The sequence below is a fragment of the Gavia stellata genome, chromosome 10 (assembly GCF_030936135.1).
Source record: "Gavia stellata isolate bGavSte3 chromosome 10, bGavSte3.hap2, whole genome shotgun sequence".
NCBI lineage: Eukaryota > Metazoa > Chordata > Aves > Gaviiformes > Gaviidae > Gavia > Gavia stellata.
Window position 1 is genome coordinate 4,899,673 of NC_082603.1, and position 17,249 is coordinate 4,916,921.

Genomic DNA, 17,249 nt, shown 5'->3' on the forward strand with positions numbered 1-17,249 from the left:
TCTCTTGTAGGCCATATGGACTTCCTGAAAACATGATAAAAATGCCATCTGCTGAGGAAGCAGAGCGCCCAAAAATGAAGCTAAATGAGAAGAATACAACTCCCAGGTACCCTGGCAGCAGCCTCGCCTGGTGGAGTTTGATGAGCCGAAATTGTCTGCGATCGGCAGCATCCCGGACACACCAGCAGGTCTGAGGCAAGGTGCTCTGGAAAGCTCAGAACACAAATTAATTCTAAGAGCCAGCTGAAGGTAAGGAAAATAGAGTGGGCACTGAGGGGAATCAAACACTTCCCAAAGTCTGCAAGAGCCCATAAGCTCAGCCGGCATCCCGCCGCTGGCTCCTGCCCTCGGCATTACTGGAAGACCAGGGAGCATATTCCACTGCTAACCAACAACACAGAGGTATTTGATTCTTGGTTTGCTCCTCAAATATGAGCATTAAAATCATCATTCGGCAGTTTTTTTGCAGCTCTACAGTTTCCACCCTGACCAGAAGACTCACTTAGAACAATTTCAACTTGGAAATGACATTTCCACAGTTAAAAGCCTCATGCCTAACCCCTGGGCAGCACCAGCTCACTGCTTTACTTTTTCTTCTGCTTTCAGGCTTAATTGAAATATATATGAGATAACGGGAAAGAACATGTATATATACCATAACAAATTAAACACTCTGAAGCAATTCTCATCTAGTTCAATGTCACTGCAGAAGCTGAGCACGACAGAATTCTGCTGCTGCGCCTTCTGAATTCAAATGCTTGCTGGCAAGCCATATTTTATTTTATATATATATATTTTTTTTTTTTTTAAAGTGATCTCAGAAGGCAAAAAGGGCAGCTAAGCTCTGCCACTGCTGCTTAGACGTCTCTGACCACAAGCCTGAGTTTTTAAATAGCGCTTTTCCAGAACACTCAAGAACTGCTTGCTTCCCTTAAGACGCTGCCGCTTTCACCTTTGAGCCGTCTGGTGACAACTAATCAAGAATTCAGACTTTTCCCGAACTTCTGAAAGATCTCACCACCTCTTCAGTAAATATAAGCCGTGTCAGCAAAGGATGGCATCCCTCGTTGCTTGGCAGCTCATAAATTCACAAGACTCCAGCCATCAGGAGCAGGGCGAAAGGGAAGGATGGTTTTGTTATGTACAAGGTGAAGCAATCAGCACCTTCTGAATCTCAGTCCTCTGACTCAGCTTGGTTGCAGGGATAGGGACACAGGAAATGAACTGATGATGATCTTAGGAAATCAGGTTAAAAACTTCCAAAAAAGAGAGCTGGGAATTGCTAATGGAGCCAGCAGCATCTTAGGTCATTTCAGAGCTGTTCAGGAAGATGGAATTGCTGTTGGATTCTTAGTTGTTTAAACAAAAAAAAAGGCAAAGTCTGTTTTTGCCAAAAGTGATTTTTTTTACACTTAGATTTGTTAATAAAATTCACAGAACAGCTGTTACTAGCAGGCTTTAGGCTCACACATCACCTCTTGCAAAGCTCTTAAAACATACTGAGGAGCAGCAACTCCAGAAAATGTAGGCAAGGGTTAGGAAAGAGCATCACACGGCAGCAGTTTATGTTTCACTGAGTACCAGTACATCCAGGGTAGCAATGCACATAACCCAAAAGCAGCGTGATTTAACTCTCCGGGTACCCAGCAATTCCCAGTAACATTCGTATTCCAGGGCATGTGCTTCACACTCACTTTCATCACGAACATTAACCAGTCTATGGCATGAGCTAACTCGCAGACCACCACCCCCAAGGCTTTTTTCCCCCGACCACTTACTCAAAGGGATATCAAGGCAAGGACAGCAATAGAAAAATTTACCTGCAATGCAACAGTTTTATATTCAATGGATGTAACAACTAGAAAGCCCCAAGAGGTGCATACAAAGGTTCTGTGGCTCTCCTCTGGAAAACTGAATTGCTGAAGAATCAATGACCATTTTTCTTGTTTCAATCATTTAGAAATGCGTACTTCTCAACTGTTCAATATTTAGATTATTGATCCATTCAAAAAAATAAGTAATTTACATTACTCAGATTTTTCAGTCCTTATAGACTTGAGAGTGTAAATGGTGGTCGCTGGTACATGTCAGATGAATGTTACAGCCAAGAAGATGCCCATATTCAAAACTGAAGTTGTAGGGTGTGGAGCCAGATGTTAATTAAGTGGTCTGTTAGAAGTTATCAAAGCACATTTTGGACTCTTTTTTTAAAATAAAAGAGATCTTCAATACCAAACTTGGGGTCAAATTTGTTTCATATATTAATGCCCTGTCCAGAGCCTGCAGTCCTGCATGCCTCGTGCTACAGATGTTTTACTGAAACAGACGTTTTTACAGAAACACTGTTTCTCTTGTGCTTCTTTGACCATGATGATCTGATTTGTTGCATCTAGTAACTCATGTCCTCAGCTGATGATTCCCTCAGCTTTGTCCATTCGTTTTCCTCCATATGAACTTCAAGCTTGGATCGAGGCTGCCTGTTCTCACCAGTGAAACATGTACATCAGTAGTAAGAATAAGAGTAATTTATAGTCTTAGGGGTGTATTTAAATGACTTCTTCAATAAGACTTAAACTGAGTCAGAGCAAAATTTGGTGCAAGGTACCTCTGCTCGCTTCCAATTAGGTTATCCTGAAGAAACCAAAAGAGCAACAAAGTAAAAGGGCACAAAAAAGCCCACAAAATGCCTTTAGTCAGAAAGAAAGATGAGAGGCGTGATTTTCTGGAGTTTGATTCCACTTCTGCTTTCACTGCTTAAAAAATGATTTCAGAGATCCTGAAGGAAGACCCCATTGCTCAATACATATTGAAGGGGTTAGCTGAAATCCAATTATTTGTATTTGAACATCTACCTATAGAAATTGATCTTTCCTTTCACTTGTTTCTCCTCCGTATACCAAGCATAAGCAAGATTACTCATCACACAGAGTGGCCAGAATGAAGCCTTCAAAGCTACCTAGAATTGTACCTAGGCAATTTGTTTAGCAGGAAAAATAATCATATCCTTATGCCTTCAAGTGTCCAGAGCCCAGTGGTTCAAATGAAAGCTTGTGTTTCAAGTGTCTCTGGGTGAAAGGAAAGAGTACACATTGTCATTCCCTTAAGTGGCATGCCATGAAGGAGGGGGGCAAGCCACCTGAATGAATTTTTGTTGAATATAGATAAACAAGCAGAAGAAGAACAGAACTTTAACATGAAGATGGGTTAACGAAATGTCTCTTTCAGCCAGGCTCGGTGTGATTTCTTGCCATAAAAAGGAAGCTTGCATCCTCTGAGGTAAAGCCTTTGGCTAGACTAAAAATGGCAACAGACTCAGGAGGCTCACATGCAACCACAGTTTGCACTGGTAAAAACTTTTCTTCTTCTGTTAGCGAGGAGAAAGAAGAAGGAGATAAACAGGACAACATCCCAATTTAAAAATAAATCAACAGTAGTACAGTGTACTACAGTGTACTGTATTGCAGTACACTGAAGACGACTGGGCACATTAGATGCCTCGGTCCTTACAGAAACCTGAACAAGGGCCAGGTAAACAAGTACTGCTCTTTCTCAAAAACCTGAGAAAAGACAGACAGCTGCTATCAGAACCCAAACCTTGAAGATGAAACACTTCAAAATAGATTTCCTTTAATTTGAAAGGAGGCCTACAAAAGCCTCAGCACTCTCTTGAGCTCGAAGCCACCTAACAAGCTGCATACTTATTTAGAGACTAACTAAAAAGCTATTAATAAGGAAGCGGAACCTCTCCAGTGGATCTTCTTCGTACCTCGACACCAGGAAACAGAGCCTCCCCACAACAGCAGCGATATCATCGAAGGCTAGTCAAAAGACAACTCAGGATTTAACGCTGAGGAAACCCAAACTGAAACTTAATCCTACACAGAGTGTAGTTTCTGTTTAAAATCCATTTTTGTTCAAGGGCCCTGAAAGTCGTAGAATAACATAGGTTGGAAGGGACCTCTTCTAGAATCCAGCCAGTCCAACTTCCCACTCAAGGAAGGGACAACTGCAAAGTTGGATTCAACTTCCAAGTTAAATAATTGTGTTCAAGGGTCCTACTCAGTCAAGCTCTGAGCATTTCCAAAGACAGAGATTCTATAAACTCTTCCCTCACCTTTGCTGCCTTGAAAAGTACTCTTATGTCAAAGGAGTAGGAAGAAATTTTTTTAATCCCAATTTGCTTAAGCTATTTGCTATTGACGTAGGAAAGGAAAGGCATTAGCCCACCTCCCAGCATTACAGCATTAATGTTTAGGCTGTGTTTTGCTGCAGAAGTTTCTGGCTTCTCAGATCTTTCTGATCTTGTCTACCTACTCCCAACAAGATGGGGGTGGCACGAGGCACTGCCATACAACCTTAGTTCTCCTTTAATTATTTTTTTTTTTTCTTACTAGTAAAAAAAGAAAATGGACAACTGCTGAACTTTAACTGTTGCCACGTCTGTACCACCAAACAACAGCACTTCGAGATCTTCATGTGACTGAGGTGGCTTTGTTCGAAAAGTTTAGTGTGGAGATTTAATCTCCCCTGCGGCACAGAGGCAGACTGGAGTCTGAACATCCATATGTGGGTCTTGTTCTGGAGATATAGGACAGTTGAAGACTCCATCTTTGGGAATAATTCCACTCAACAAAACAGGTGCACCTTCTTGCAGGAACCACAAAAAAAATAATACTATTTTTAATCTTGGGTGTCTTCCAGGGCAGAAGAGAGTGTATGGAGAAAAAAAAAAAGGGTCTTTGTTATAGCAATAAAAATGCAGGGTGGCATTTGGGCATTCAACAAAGAACTGTGAGGAAGCCTTCCAGCCAATGAAACACTATAAAGATATTTATTTCACTTGACACACTAATACCGGGATGGGACACAATCAGCACAGGCTGTGGCCTATCACAAGCCATTTCATGGAGGGAAGACAGTGTGATAGTTTCCACTACAGAAAGGAAATAGATATTCTGGGAAAAGAGAAAAGGCAACAACGCATTAGGGATGGGAAACAAAGTGGACTTGAAGTCAAGTGAACAAAGTCCTGCACCAAAAATTAACACAAGAATTTTCTCAAGAAATTAGATAATATCGACAGCAGTGAGTTGTCATCAGTGTCCTCTTACAAACCATTTCCCTTACTGTTAGGAAGGGGATTAAAAATGGGTTTGATACAGCCTGAAGCAAAGAACCTTTGACAGACGAAACTATCCGGAGAATTTTGCTGAAGAATGCAGTGTGCTGTTTTCCACTTGCAGCATGACAAATCACATGAGGAGAAGAGAGCAGAAATAAATCCATTTCACCCCAACATCTCCCTGTAGAACACTGCAGCGCGGGCAAAGCTAACTGGTATTTTTTTATTTTTCCTGTATATGCCTTCCCTTCAAAAAAAACCCTCAATGAAACAAGAAAATTTTATCCCAACAGCCATTATTACAAGCACATTGAAATATTTGCTGGATACGGCTTTATATTCACAATTTTCTGTTCCAGCAGAAATTGCAAGTACTTTGTTTCTATAACTAAGACAAAATTACCCATTTGATGTATTTGTTTTTTTTCTCCGCTTTTTACCTGGAGTACCCTTTGCAGTAAAGGAACAGTTTTTCCTCTGAATAACCATTTTATTTTCTGTTGCCGTGGGGGAATTTCAGAAATCTCGTCTAGAAGCAACGCTCTGGGCCACAGCAGCAAGCTGGAACAATGCCCTTATTTTATATTTCATGTGTGTGCCCCGAGTTAATTTGGGATGCAGAACTACATTCATGTTTGCTATCGGAGTTCTGTCTAGACAAGTGGTCTTAAACACCATTGTACCAGACTCCTAGGGAGCTCCCACACACCCTGTCTTCATAGGTGTCAAAAATTCAACAGCCACCCAAAGAGGGACTAAACTTTGGAAAAGCATTCAATAGATATTTTCCTTGCAGGTCAAAGCCTCCCGCATGTGCTCTTCCTTTACATCACGCTCTGAAGACTATACAAGATTAGGCAAGGTCTGTATGCTCCATTTTACTGATGGCAAAATCTTAAAAAATACCTTTTAAGTGAGGAAGCCACAGAGCCCATGATGTTAACAAGGAGATGGAAGGAAGTTTCTAAAGCAGAGGAAGGCACATGGGTATTTGGGGATAACAACTCAATCTCATTTTCCTACACTGCAATACACATGATGGGCAACAGCCTCCAAAAATCCTATTTAGGGAATCCAACACAAATCCAGCCTCAAAAAAAAAAAAAAAAATCACATTTAGGGAATCCAACACAAATCCAGCCTAGATTTTCATTTAAACAAAGGTAGAACACAGCTCTGAGAAGAAGGAAAATGCCTAACAGTGTTCTGTTTAGCAGATTGGATGACAAAGGAAGCAACGTGAGAAAGGTCCACTCCATGAAAACTGAATTAAAGAGAACTGAGGTTAGATTAAACACATCTGGTAGCCTCAGCTTAATCTCTGGCAAAACCAACAGCACAATAAGCACCTCCTACCTGTCCTTCTACCAAGGAAAGGCTCAGGGATGTGACAGCAGAGGGTGTCAGGTTAGCACTTGAAATATTTTGACAGAGCTCTGCAGGGAAGACTATACACTGCTTCAGAAAAGTGATTTTCATCTCTTACTAACACCAAATGTACTATCTTTTTTAAAAAAAATGTATATCAACACTAGCATTTCACTGAAGATCTATATCTCCCTCTGCTGAACAGATGAAGGGAACAGCAGCCTTGATGGGAACCGCCAACTGGGTTTTTAACCTTTGTATTCCACAGATTCCCTATGGCTTGAAGTTACAGATGACATTTGCCATGTTATGGATAATGGTCTTTACACACTGGGGACATTTTTTACTGACTTGTCTAAAGCTTTTGACACAGCAGCCCATAAAACCTCCACCCTAAATAACTTGTCTCATATTAAGGAGAGAAGGAGGCATAAAACATTAGAGATCTTAATCAGTTGAGAAAAGGGCTCTGATGGGAGGGGGAAGCAAAACAGATTTCTCTAGAACTCCTTTGAAACTTTGACCTTTATGGTTTTAAAGAGCTACAGAGATTTCTCACAGGAATAAGGGATAGCTGGTTTTTGTGCAATTCAAAGATTGCCTTCTATCAGACTGTTGGAGAAACAAAATATTCAGTACACATAAGGAAGATTTACTAATGTTACAAAAGCAATGAAGACTACAGCAGTAACAACCTGCAGTTTTTGGAAGAATGCATTCTTTATGTCTGAAAGAAAAAAGAATTATGTACTGTTCGGACTATTAATCCAACTTTTCTCCTTGACTGTGTAACATGTACAACTCTATATGCACAAGTGCATGTAGGCCAACATCCAAAATGAGTTTTAAGACACCTAGAACATGTGAAGAACAGTCATTTTATAGTAAAAGGTGCTTCAACCCATGCTGCCTAAATGGACTACATCTCTGAAGATCTGAAACTTCTCACATGAGCACCAGGAGTCTTATCTGTACAATGACTGTTGGATACATCTTTCAAAGCCAAAAGTACTACATCATTCGCCAAACAGATCTCTCCCAATTCAAGATATTATCGCACATAGTATTTATTCTTACAGCAAACCCATGTCAGCTCTGGCTCTTGAATGACTCAAAGTTGTGCAGGTCATGGAGCTGTGATGGAGGGACAGGCCAGCACAGTCAGACTCCCAGGGACAACAGGCTCCAAGAGGTCAAGATCATGTAGGTAAGGGCTTAAGACATTAAGAAAGGTAGATAGGAAAAGGAACATCCTCCATAAGATTTTAAGAGTACATTTCTGAAGCAACAGCTTCACGTTTTTGACATATCAGAAACCATTATACAAAAAGAACCCAACAGGCTTCAGAGCAGTCAAACAGTCTCTAGGGAAAGTGCAGGCTGCTTCCATATGCATTACAATACGCAGCTGAGGGGCCGAGTTTGCCAGATTATCAGTCAAACCTGATTTTGGTCCAGAACTACATTTTGCTTCACTAGCCTGAGGAGATATAAGCTTTCTTTTACTAGGTTCTGGAGATGGTGATCCGATTCATCACATAACCTGCCCTCAAAGCAGACTCCACCGGCAGAGATGACAGATATTAAACAAAGCATCACAATCGCTAATATTCAAGCTTAGATAAAGAATGCTTAAACCAAAACCCGAAAAGTATAGTGGGATTATGCAGACAAGGAAATAAGCACGGGAAAATACATGGTGACACACGAGCATGCAATGTAGAAAAGAGACAATGTCCTCTCTAGTTAGGCAATGAAATAAGTGATGTGAAGGGGAACTAGATCTGCATACACATCTACAGCCTTACTTTTTGTTATCTTAAGATTCAAAAGGCTAAGAGGGCATCTTTAGATGAATTCCTCTCAACCTAGCCCAAGTGTTCAAAAATTCTCCTCTTAAAAACACATGCAGTGCTTGGATGCTCAGATACTATCAGACAAAGCCTTTGAGATGAGAGCCCGCATCACATTTGGAGGTTATAGGTTTTCCTCTGCAATGTGACAATCTTCACCAGTTGTATGGAAAAAGTACTATATGTTAGAAAAGTCTAAATGTGCACACTACCCAAGTAAAAGGCTGAAACGGTTAATCTACGCAGCAGTCTGAACAGATGACGACATAGGAAGCCATTACAGATGACATCATTCCAATGAGCAATTCCTTTAAATAAGCTACCAGCAAAATTGCAGCTTTGGAAACTGCCAAGATTCGAAAGGATTAAACTCGAAGGGATACAGCAACAGCAAGAGCAATTTGACATCCTGAGGAAAAGATCAATCTTGGAGTTGCCTATTCTGTTCCTGAATTTCAAGGCTCATTTCAGTTTTAATTTGAAATTTGTAACATTGACTTCTACACCAGTCAGAAGACAAAATGTTCAGGAAAAGAATATTTAAGCAAACAATTAGCACACTCATTTCTGCTAGTGACAGATTTATCCTTTTCTCCAGAGAATCAAATGGAGCTTTTCAAGTTCATTTTATTTGTTCACTTGTTACTGAAGTGTGACAACCTTTGGGATAAAGTTTGGAAACTCCCAATAGGTCTTTATATTGTTATTCACTATTCATTGCAAATGCTTTATCCAACACAAGTCAGAGACTACTTTTTCTGTGCAAGTAAAAAAAGTTACATAAGCTTTTAAGCCCTGAAGCTTATGTGAAATTTGCACGTACATGTCCTGCACACCTATGAGTGGTTTGTGTGTCCCTTCGTGATTTCCTAGGAAGCAGCTGCAGCAAGACAGGACAACACTGTGCAGTGCCTGGCTGATGTGGTAGCATCTCTGATGTGCAGATACAGGCAAGTCAGCTTAACTGCAAACATCGTAGGCTTAAATAACATGGCATAGCTGCAGTTCTCCTGCTGAGCAGAAACAGAATGTGATCTACCCACCAGTGCCAGAAAGATTGTCTTCAGCAGGACAGCAGAAGGTATGGCTTGATACTTCACTTTCAGTTACATCCCAGCATCCAAGAAGAGGAATAACATTTAAGTCAAGCCTTCAAGATGGTGTTCTAACCTAAGCAATCCCACTAAGCTCAGTGCTTCCCACACAATAAGTGCTGTCAGGACAGAAATAATGATCACAACCACACTGGCCAAAAATACGGATTCCTCCAAATGACCCTCAACTGATTGAAGCACTGTAGACGTTTTCAAAGGTTACAACAAATGAAGCCTTTGCAATGAATTCTGGAATGAGTTTAAATTATAAGGTGACAAGTGTGCACTTCCAAAACGTGGACCTTATCCCCTACTTGCCCTGCCAACAGCCTCAGAGATCATGGACTAGAGGAAGATTATCAAATACCGCAAAAAAAAGACACTCTGCAGGTAAAGTCCAATACAAGTAATCGGCAAGCCCTGGACTGCTGCAGGTCAGACCGATTTCATGAAGGCTGAATTTTGAGCACTGCTGTGAACTTTTCCACAGGCTTGAAAGAAATGCCTAACCTTTGTCTGTGCCTTTGAATACTGCGCTCGATTTGTACGCTAAAGGTAATCCTGTAGCTTAAGCCCAAAGAAGCTCCCTAACTCCACCCTAAACATGTCATATATTCGCACAAATAGATTCTTTGAGTCAGTGCAGGCTTTCAATAGAACAGAGTACTTACCTATGAGAATCTATTAAGGTAAGACCTTGCTTTCAGCTGGAAAACATTAATTCTCTTCCAAAAAGGCATACTGACTTCTTGGTCATCAATATCTCATCATTCTTCCAAGCTGAGTGACAAGGCAGGCAAGTCACCCAGATCTGAGGCAGCATGAAAGACTAGCTCTAGAGAGAGGTGTTCGGAAAACAGAAATCACTGCTCCAGTTACTGCAGCAGAAAAATCAGTATTTCACTGGACAAGATGGTCTCCAAAGTGGTCCTGCTTGGACACCAGGTATATTAGCAAAACTGAACGATGCTGATAAAGAAGCCACACGTGACCTTGAACTGTAAGTGCATCAGGACGCTACAGAGATCTTAAGGGGTGGGTAAATAGTTGCAAATGAAAACAAAGCTGTTGACATAGCAACAGGAGTCCTTCCGCACGCTAGATGCTGTGGATAGGTATCATTAGTTTTGTGGCCATTCAACAATGAAAGAAAAGTGGCAGCTTTCAAAGCCAGAGTACAATACTATTCTGTAACGCTGAAGATGGTGCACAGGGAAGATATTTAAAAAGCATGCAAAACCTGCTGGGGAAGGGCAAAACCATCTTTGAAGGAAAAGCACTTTCTTGGGAAGTGCTCTTGCTCAGTGTCACTGTACAAGTGGGGAAGGGAATAAGGAGGAGAGAGAGAGCAGGCAAGAAAGGGGAAAAACCTCAGCACTGTGAGGAGACCTGATGTTCCGTGAGGATTTGCCCCTTGGTAGGTAACGCTGATCTCAATTCAGGCTGCCAAAAGCCTGTCTGGGGCTGGCGCTGGTGCTCTATGATCAGGGCATGAGCTGATCCAGAAAAAAGGCAATTCAGTTTTGGCCACACAATTGCCAGTATGAAGGAAGAGATGGAAAAGCAAAACTGGGAATGTTTAGGAGGGAGTACAGTATCCCCAAAGCAGGTAGTCTCAAACTCTGAGACTGTACGTAGTAAAACCAACACAAATCAGCACTGCCCCATGTTTTCCCTACGCTAGTCACTTTATCTGAACTCACACTGTCAAGAGTTTGTGACAATGCAGTGAAGCGGTGTGGAGACCTGATCAAGGTTAAAACTAACCCAGCAAAACCTTAAGCTCTGACCATGTTGCAGCTGTTCTGTTGCTCTCCTCTGTCCATCTGTACTTGTCCGCTGCTTCCACTTACTTTGTGAAGCTCCTGGAGAGCAGGTAGTCTCTGTACTGCATCTCTGCCGCCCTGAGGAACCCCTCTCATCCCCCAATCCAACCTGCTAGATTTGTGGGTCCTACAGGGAAAAAATATAGCATGCGAAAGGATGATGCATCTAGGATGATCCTAAGAACTCAGGAATCTGGTTTTGACGACATGATCTCTGCATAATATATGGGAAATAAAAGGTCAGTGGTAGCTGCTGACAGTATTACACCATGCTGGGAATAAAGCGTCGCTACTATCAATAGCTATGCTTAGCTCACTAGAGTTAGCAGACAGTCTGATCTCACCCAGACTGCACAACTTGGACATTCAAGCTGCAAACTGCATGCATTTTCAGCCTTTTTTTTTTTTTAAGCAGGGAAATGGTACTGCTAGAAAATATATGGGTAGAGGGCATCAGTGCTATTGCTAAGGCAGAACAATAATAACTTCAGTCATGATTTATATAGCTAATTTCAGGATAAAACCCTATCTATTTTTAAAAAGAGGAAAAGACCACAAAATTACCTGATTTTGTATTCGGCAGTGATTACAGTTTATACTGCCCAATGTTTCAACTCACTAAGCATGCAAATAGAATATTTTATTAAAGTAACAGACAAAAGGGATCTTTTCTTCTTTATGTGCCCTCTCCACTGCAACAGATTTTATCAGGCTGCAGCCAGACGCGCTAGCTTCCCTCTCACCTGAAGTGCCTGTCTGGTTTTAAGAGAATTATTTCCCAAACCAAATACCCATTCCTCTCTTGTATAGGCTCTATTTCCAGTTTATTGCTCATTTGTTCTGTTTTAAGCTACCAAAATGATCTTTTGGTCATCTAAAAGCTTTCAGAGTGAAGAGCCCAGAAAAGAAACATATATATCATCCATATGAGATGGTAATCCTGGGACTGGCTTCTACGGTGGCAACTAAAGCATGGTTTTCTATGGCATTTGAAGCCAAGCCAGTACTCTCCACTAAAGGAAAGTGCTCCATACGGAGATACACAATCTAACAACACTTTTGACCATGACTACATCTGAATCAAAGCGGCACAGCAACTCCTTCCAAGATCACTGATCATGTTTACCAACAGGTATCCCCAAGCACAGAGGGTTTAACCAAGAAATCCACATAAACCCCAATTCCAATCCACATCATGTCCTTTCCAGGAGGCATCATTCAAGGCAGTCGCTTCATGTTGTCCTCCTGCTGCCAGTGATGGGCAGGGACCTCCAGAGGAACTCGGCACAAGGAGGAAAGGGATGTTCTCCATGAAGGAGAAGCAGTATGATATGAACGGCAGCAAGCAGTCTAGCAGAGTCAACACAGTCTCATCAGGGAGAAAAAATCACAGCCAAAGCTGCTGGAGCTATAACCCCCATTTCACTGACTGTGCCACAGGGTTCGCAGCCTGGCCTTGCTTCAAAATCCATCACTGCAGTCCTTCAGTTCACTCCTTCTATTTGACAGTACAGCACGCAAACTGGGTGCAGGTGGAAATGCTCTTTTAAAACCAAGATGTCTGGTTCAGGATTACTTACAGAGCCCTGAAGCTGCGGGTACGTGACTGTGGCTACCTACACTGCAGTTTGGCTGAGGGACCCAGCTGAGGGTCAAGCGGCCATCACTCTCAGGACTGGACACGCAGAAGTGACCCCCACCCCAAAGAGCCCCTGGTTTGAGGACTGGAGGTCCTCAGCAGAGAGATGCACACAGGGCAATGAGAACACTTCAAAAGGCTGCTGCATCAGCTCACATAATTCATGCCACATGTTGGTTAGACCTCTATGGGACTTTTAAGTATCTTCCCTCCTATTTTTCTGCAAAAGGGAGTTCTAAAATTGGAGACAGTGAGAGAAAGCACAAAGGTACCTCTCTGAATATTTTACCTGTGCACAATATAGCATCACTGGCAGAGGCAAGCCAACAGTCAAGATTTTACTAACAAATGAGAAGGGATATGTAAACTGGAGACGGGTAGAAAGGACCTTAAGATAGCGATCCTATTTCTGTGGAGAATGCAAAAGGGGAACCAGCCCAGAGATTCAAAGAGATGCTGATCTAGCTGAAGCATCTGATTAGGAAAACCCACTTCAAAGAGGCGTTTCTAATAGATGGAGGCAAGGGAGCAAGATGCATTTGTCAAGGGCAGAGGAAAACATTTCACTAAGCAAGGTGTGAAAGAACAAGACCTTGTGAAAAGGAGTTTCAGCTGTATGGATGGTTAAGAAAGACCGTCAAGAGAAAATAAAAACAAGAAGTGAAAATTGAAAAAAGTTAATAATTTCAAAATATTAACATTGAAAAAATTTAGACTTGCAGTCAAAACTGCACTGCTAAAGCAAGGCATGCTAGCTTGCAAGCTATTCTGCATACAGAGAAAGGGGGGAACTGAAACATGTACATTTAGTAATTTAATAATGTTATATTAAAATCAATTTACTTCCTCCTTTTACATTTCAAATATTAAGTACCAATACTTCCCCCCCAACCATTTCATCAATTGCTTATCTCACCAAGTCTTAAACTATTAATATATATATACGCACATAGATAGCATTAAGTTCCATCAAATCAACAAATATAACAAAAGAGCACATTCAGCAGCAGCACTTCTGCCTAAATACTGTACAAAACCGGGGTGGGCACGCAATGCTGGGAAGTCTTGGCTCTTTTACCATTGACTAAATCCCTGAGTAAGTAATTGAAACAGTTTTCAAAACCGAAAATCCTCTGAGCATGTGAACAAGCCAAGGCAGAGCTAGGACAGCTTTGTAAAATTGCCCACTACACTGGTCACTGAATTAGCATTTAGTGTTTTGCATTGCTCATCTTTATTCCTACTGGGGGCAAACAGGAATGGCCAAGTGAGCTTGCCCAATCCACCTTTTTTTTTTTTTAATACTACTCAAGGAAATCAGCTTTGACTCTTCCTTTATTAATTTTATAGCCCACGTGACAAATCACACTATTTACAAGTTAGATTGCTTTTTCCATAGACTAAATGAAATTAGTAAACAAGACCAGCTGAAACTGATGGAGGAGAAAAACCTTTGTCTCCATCGTAACACATGAAACAGGGCTGTTTGACTAGATGGAGTACGAAAGTAGACACTAGCTCATTTCTTTGCTCTGATTTTTTTTTTTTTAGGAGTTCAGAAATAACATCTTTCAAGACCCCAGTATTTCTTTTAATTTCATATGCCATTTTTTCACATGTATTTATGGCTGAAAGATCAATTAGAATTCCTTTGTGGGAAGTCATTCCCATCAGTTCAATTACTCCATGTAATTGTTTCAGCAATCATAGTTAAATACCCATTTTAATTTTTATTTAGAGTCTCAATTACCAAGCATCAGGTGTAAACACTTATAAAATTTTATCTTGTCTCCCCCCTACGTCTTCTTCCCCAGTACAAATACCATTTTACCCCTCAGCATTCTCTACATCATAAAAATGCAGATGTAGTCACTTAAAACCTCCATGTAACTCCTACTGCTCGCTAACGCTTCTTTCCCAAACACACTTGTTGAAGACGAGACCATTGTGGTTTGTTAGACGTGAGTGTGGGGATAGAGACACTCCTATCTGCTTCCATCCCATGTGCCCTACAGCTCCGAAAGCCTTCACAGATTTATCTGTGCCTTATCCCCCTCCTCTGCCTTTCAGGTGGAAAGGAATCCCAGTTACCGATTTATCAGGAAGAATTCTATTCCGTAGTGCTTTTACATATCTATTTTAATCAGCAGCTGATCCATTTGGAGCTGGTGCTCTCATCTTTCCCTAGAGCCTTTCACAGATAGCCCCTTTCATTCAAATGCTGCTAGTGGCATTGTAATTCAATTCTATTCTTGCATGTAATTCACTAAACTTCAGAGAGATGCCTGTCAAGCAAGTCAATATTTTACACTCCAACTTGAATCCATTTTTTGCAGTGTATCAAAATGCAAATTTTTTTCCTCCTAAGAGTCACAATCTAAGTAGAACCAGCCTGGAAATCGGAACACCTAAATGAAACGGCAAACCAGTGGTTGCAAGAATGATCAACATATCTCCTGAAGTCCAGAGATAGCAAATGTTGTCAGAACATCTAGTTACAAGTGCATTAAAACTCCCCAAGGAGAAAGAAAATGCAGAGTTGGTTAAACATTTATAGGTACCTCCGAGTTTCAGTTGCTGCATGCATAGCACAATACAGTTTCCTCCCAAAGCGATACCTGCTCTGCTCTCAAATCTTTTTATTATCACCAAGAACTATTTAATCTACGTGAATAAAAGGCTCATCGTGCCTTCCCCACTGACTACTTCAAAAAAGCAAACATTAACAGCGATACTTTGCCCAACCTAGGAAAACATGAGCCTACCCATGGGGATTGTAGTCACAGCTATGGGAAACACACACAGCCACTGTTTTACAGCACGCCTCTGGTAAAACCAGTTAAAATTCCCAGTATGACTTTGTAGTATTTAGAGAGCAATGCTATAAATCAGAACGAACAACTATCACCATGTTAACACATTAACATTGCTATGAGACTCAAAGCTGAGCTTTGCTTGGTTGCCTTAGTGATCTCAATAAACACACTAGGCAACTTGCTTTCATGAGCTTTTATCTCTGATAGAGACACTCAAATTAAACAGTCAGGCCACAGGATGAAGTTGACACTCAGGTATCATGATATCTTCTGGGTGACTGCACCCTTAAAGTCTTACTCAGAGGCATTTTCACCACAAAGACACCTCAGTCCTGGGCACAGCAGCCAACCTCACATCTTTGGGGGGAATAGGAAACAATGGAAGAAACAGTAGCCCTTTGCTCAAAACCCCTTTTACCTACCTGCACAGCCAAAAGCTAGGTGATACCTAGAAGAGGGGCTGAATTTGACACAACACACGTTAGCCTTGGCCTCGATGCTTGCTACCGAGTTGTCCAAGTTGGTAGACCACAGCTTCACTAGAGAAACAGAAAAAGAGAAATGAGTAAACAAAACCAAAAAAGAAACAAACAAAAAAAAAAATCAACCTCATCTGAAAGGCATAAAATCTAGTTATTTCTCAAATAAGATTCTGAAAAGCCTCACTTGCCAGGATGTTAGTGATTATAAGGGTCAGTTGTTGATGATGGCTGGTAAGCTCGAGAACATTCTCGAGTGCACACTGTAAATATTCTGCCCACCTCCATACACACCAGACATGCTGAAAGTCCACATCCCGCATGGCTGAGAACATCAGAGCAGGTGGCTAACCACACGTTAGAATCTCAGCATTTAAGGCTACTGGAGTGCAGATTCATATAACCAAGAGTAGGAAGGCTTGCATCTTTTTTGTTCCTTGTCCCTTAGCTGGGATGCAAGAACTCTATGCTCCATGGCAGAATTCCTTTGCACAGAATAAATATACCTAATTGTATGCTTGAGCACAGTGAGTTTTTTTTTGTTTTATTCTTGAGAAACTGGCACGGACAGGAAAGAAATCAGTGTGCTGGCTTCCTGTGGTAATATATTTCTTTCGTACAAGGAACTCTACTGTTCTGCAAGACTACCGCGTGAACATCGATTAAACTTTGTGGTACACAATAAGCTCTTTCCCCAAGTACTCACTTCAGTGCTTCACAGGATGACCAACAGAAAACACTAGCGGCTTTTCAAAATAAAGCCTTCTCCACCCTCCACAAACACTCTGAGTACCATTTAACCTTAAAGATGAAGAATGCCAGGCACTCCCCACATAACCAATCTTACCATTAAAAGCTACAGATGAAACACTTTGCTCTCAGTCCAGGTGAAGGGGCAGCACACTGGCATCAACCCCCACTGACGCCTACAAGGCAGAAAATAAGATTTAAATGTTCTCCCTTCCCCCTTTTCTTGATGAGTGGGTTGCGCTGTACTTGAGCATCACGATCAGTGTGCTGAGGCAGGAAGCAGAGCAAGTGAAGCCAATGTT

General features: G+C 41.4%; 1 protein-coding gene across 1 annotated transcript in view; it reads right to left on the bottom strand.

Moving 5' to 3' along the window:
* COP1 (COP1 E3 ubiquitin ligase) overlaps positions 1-17,249 on the bottom strand; it is a 130,140-nt gene that overhangs the window by 39,807 nt on the left and 73,084 nt on the right. Inside the window, exon 15 of the mRNA XM_059821833.1 lies at positions 16,141-16,257. Within this exon, the coding sequence (XP_059677816.1) occupies positions 16,141-16,257 (117 nt within the window). The remainder of the gene's footprint in view (positions 1-16,140; positions 16,258-17,249) is intronic.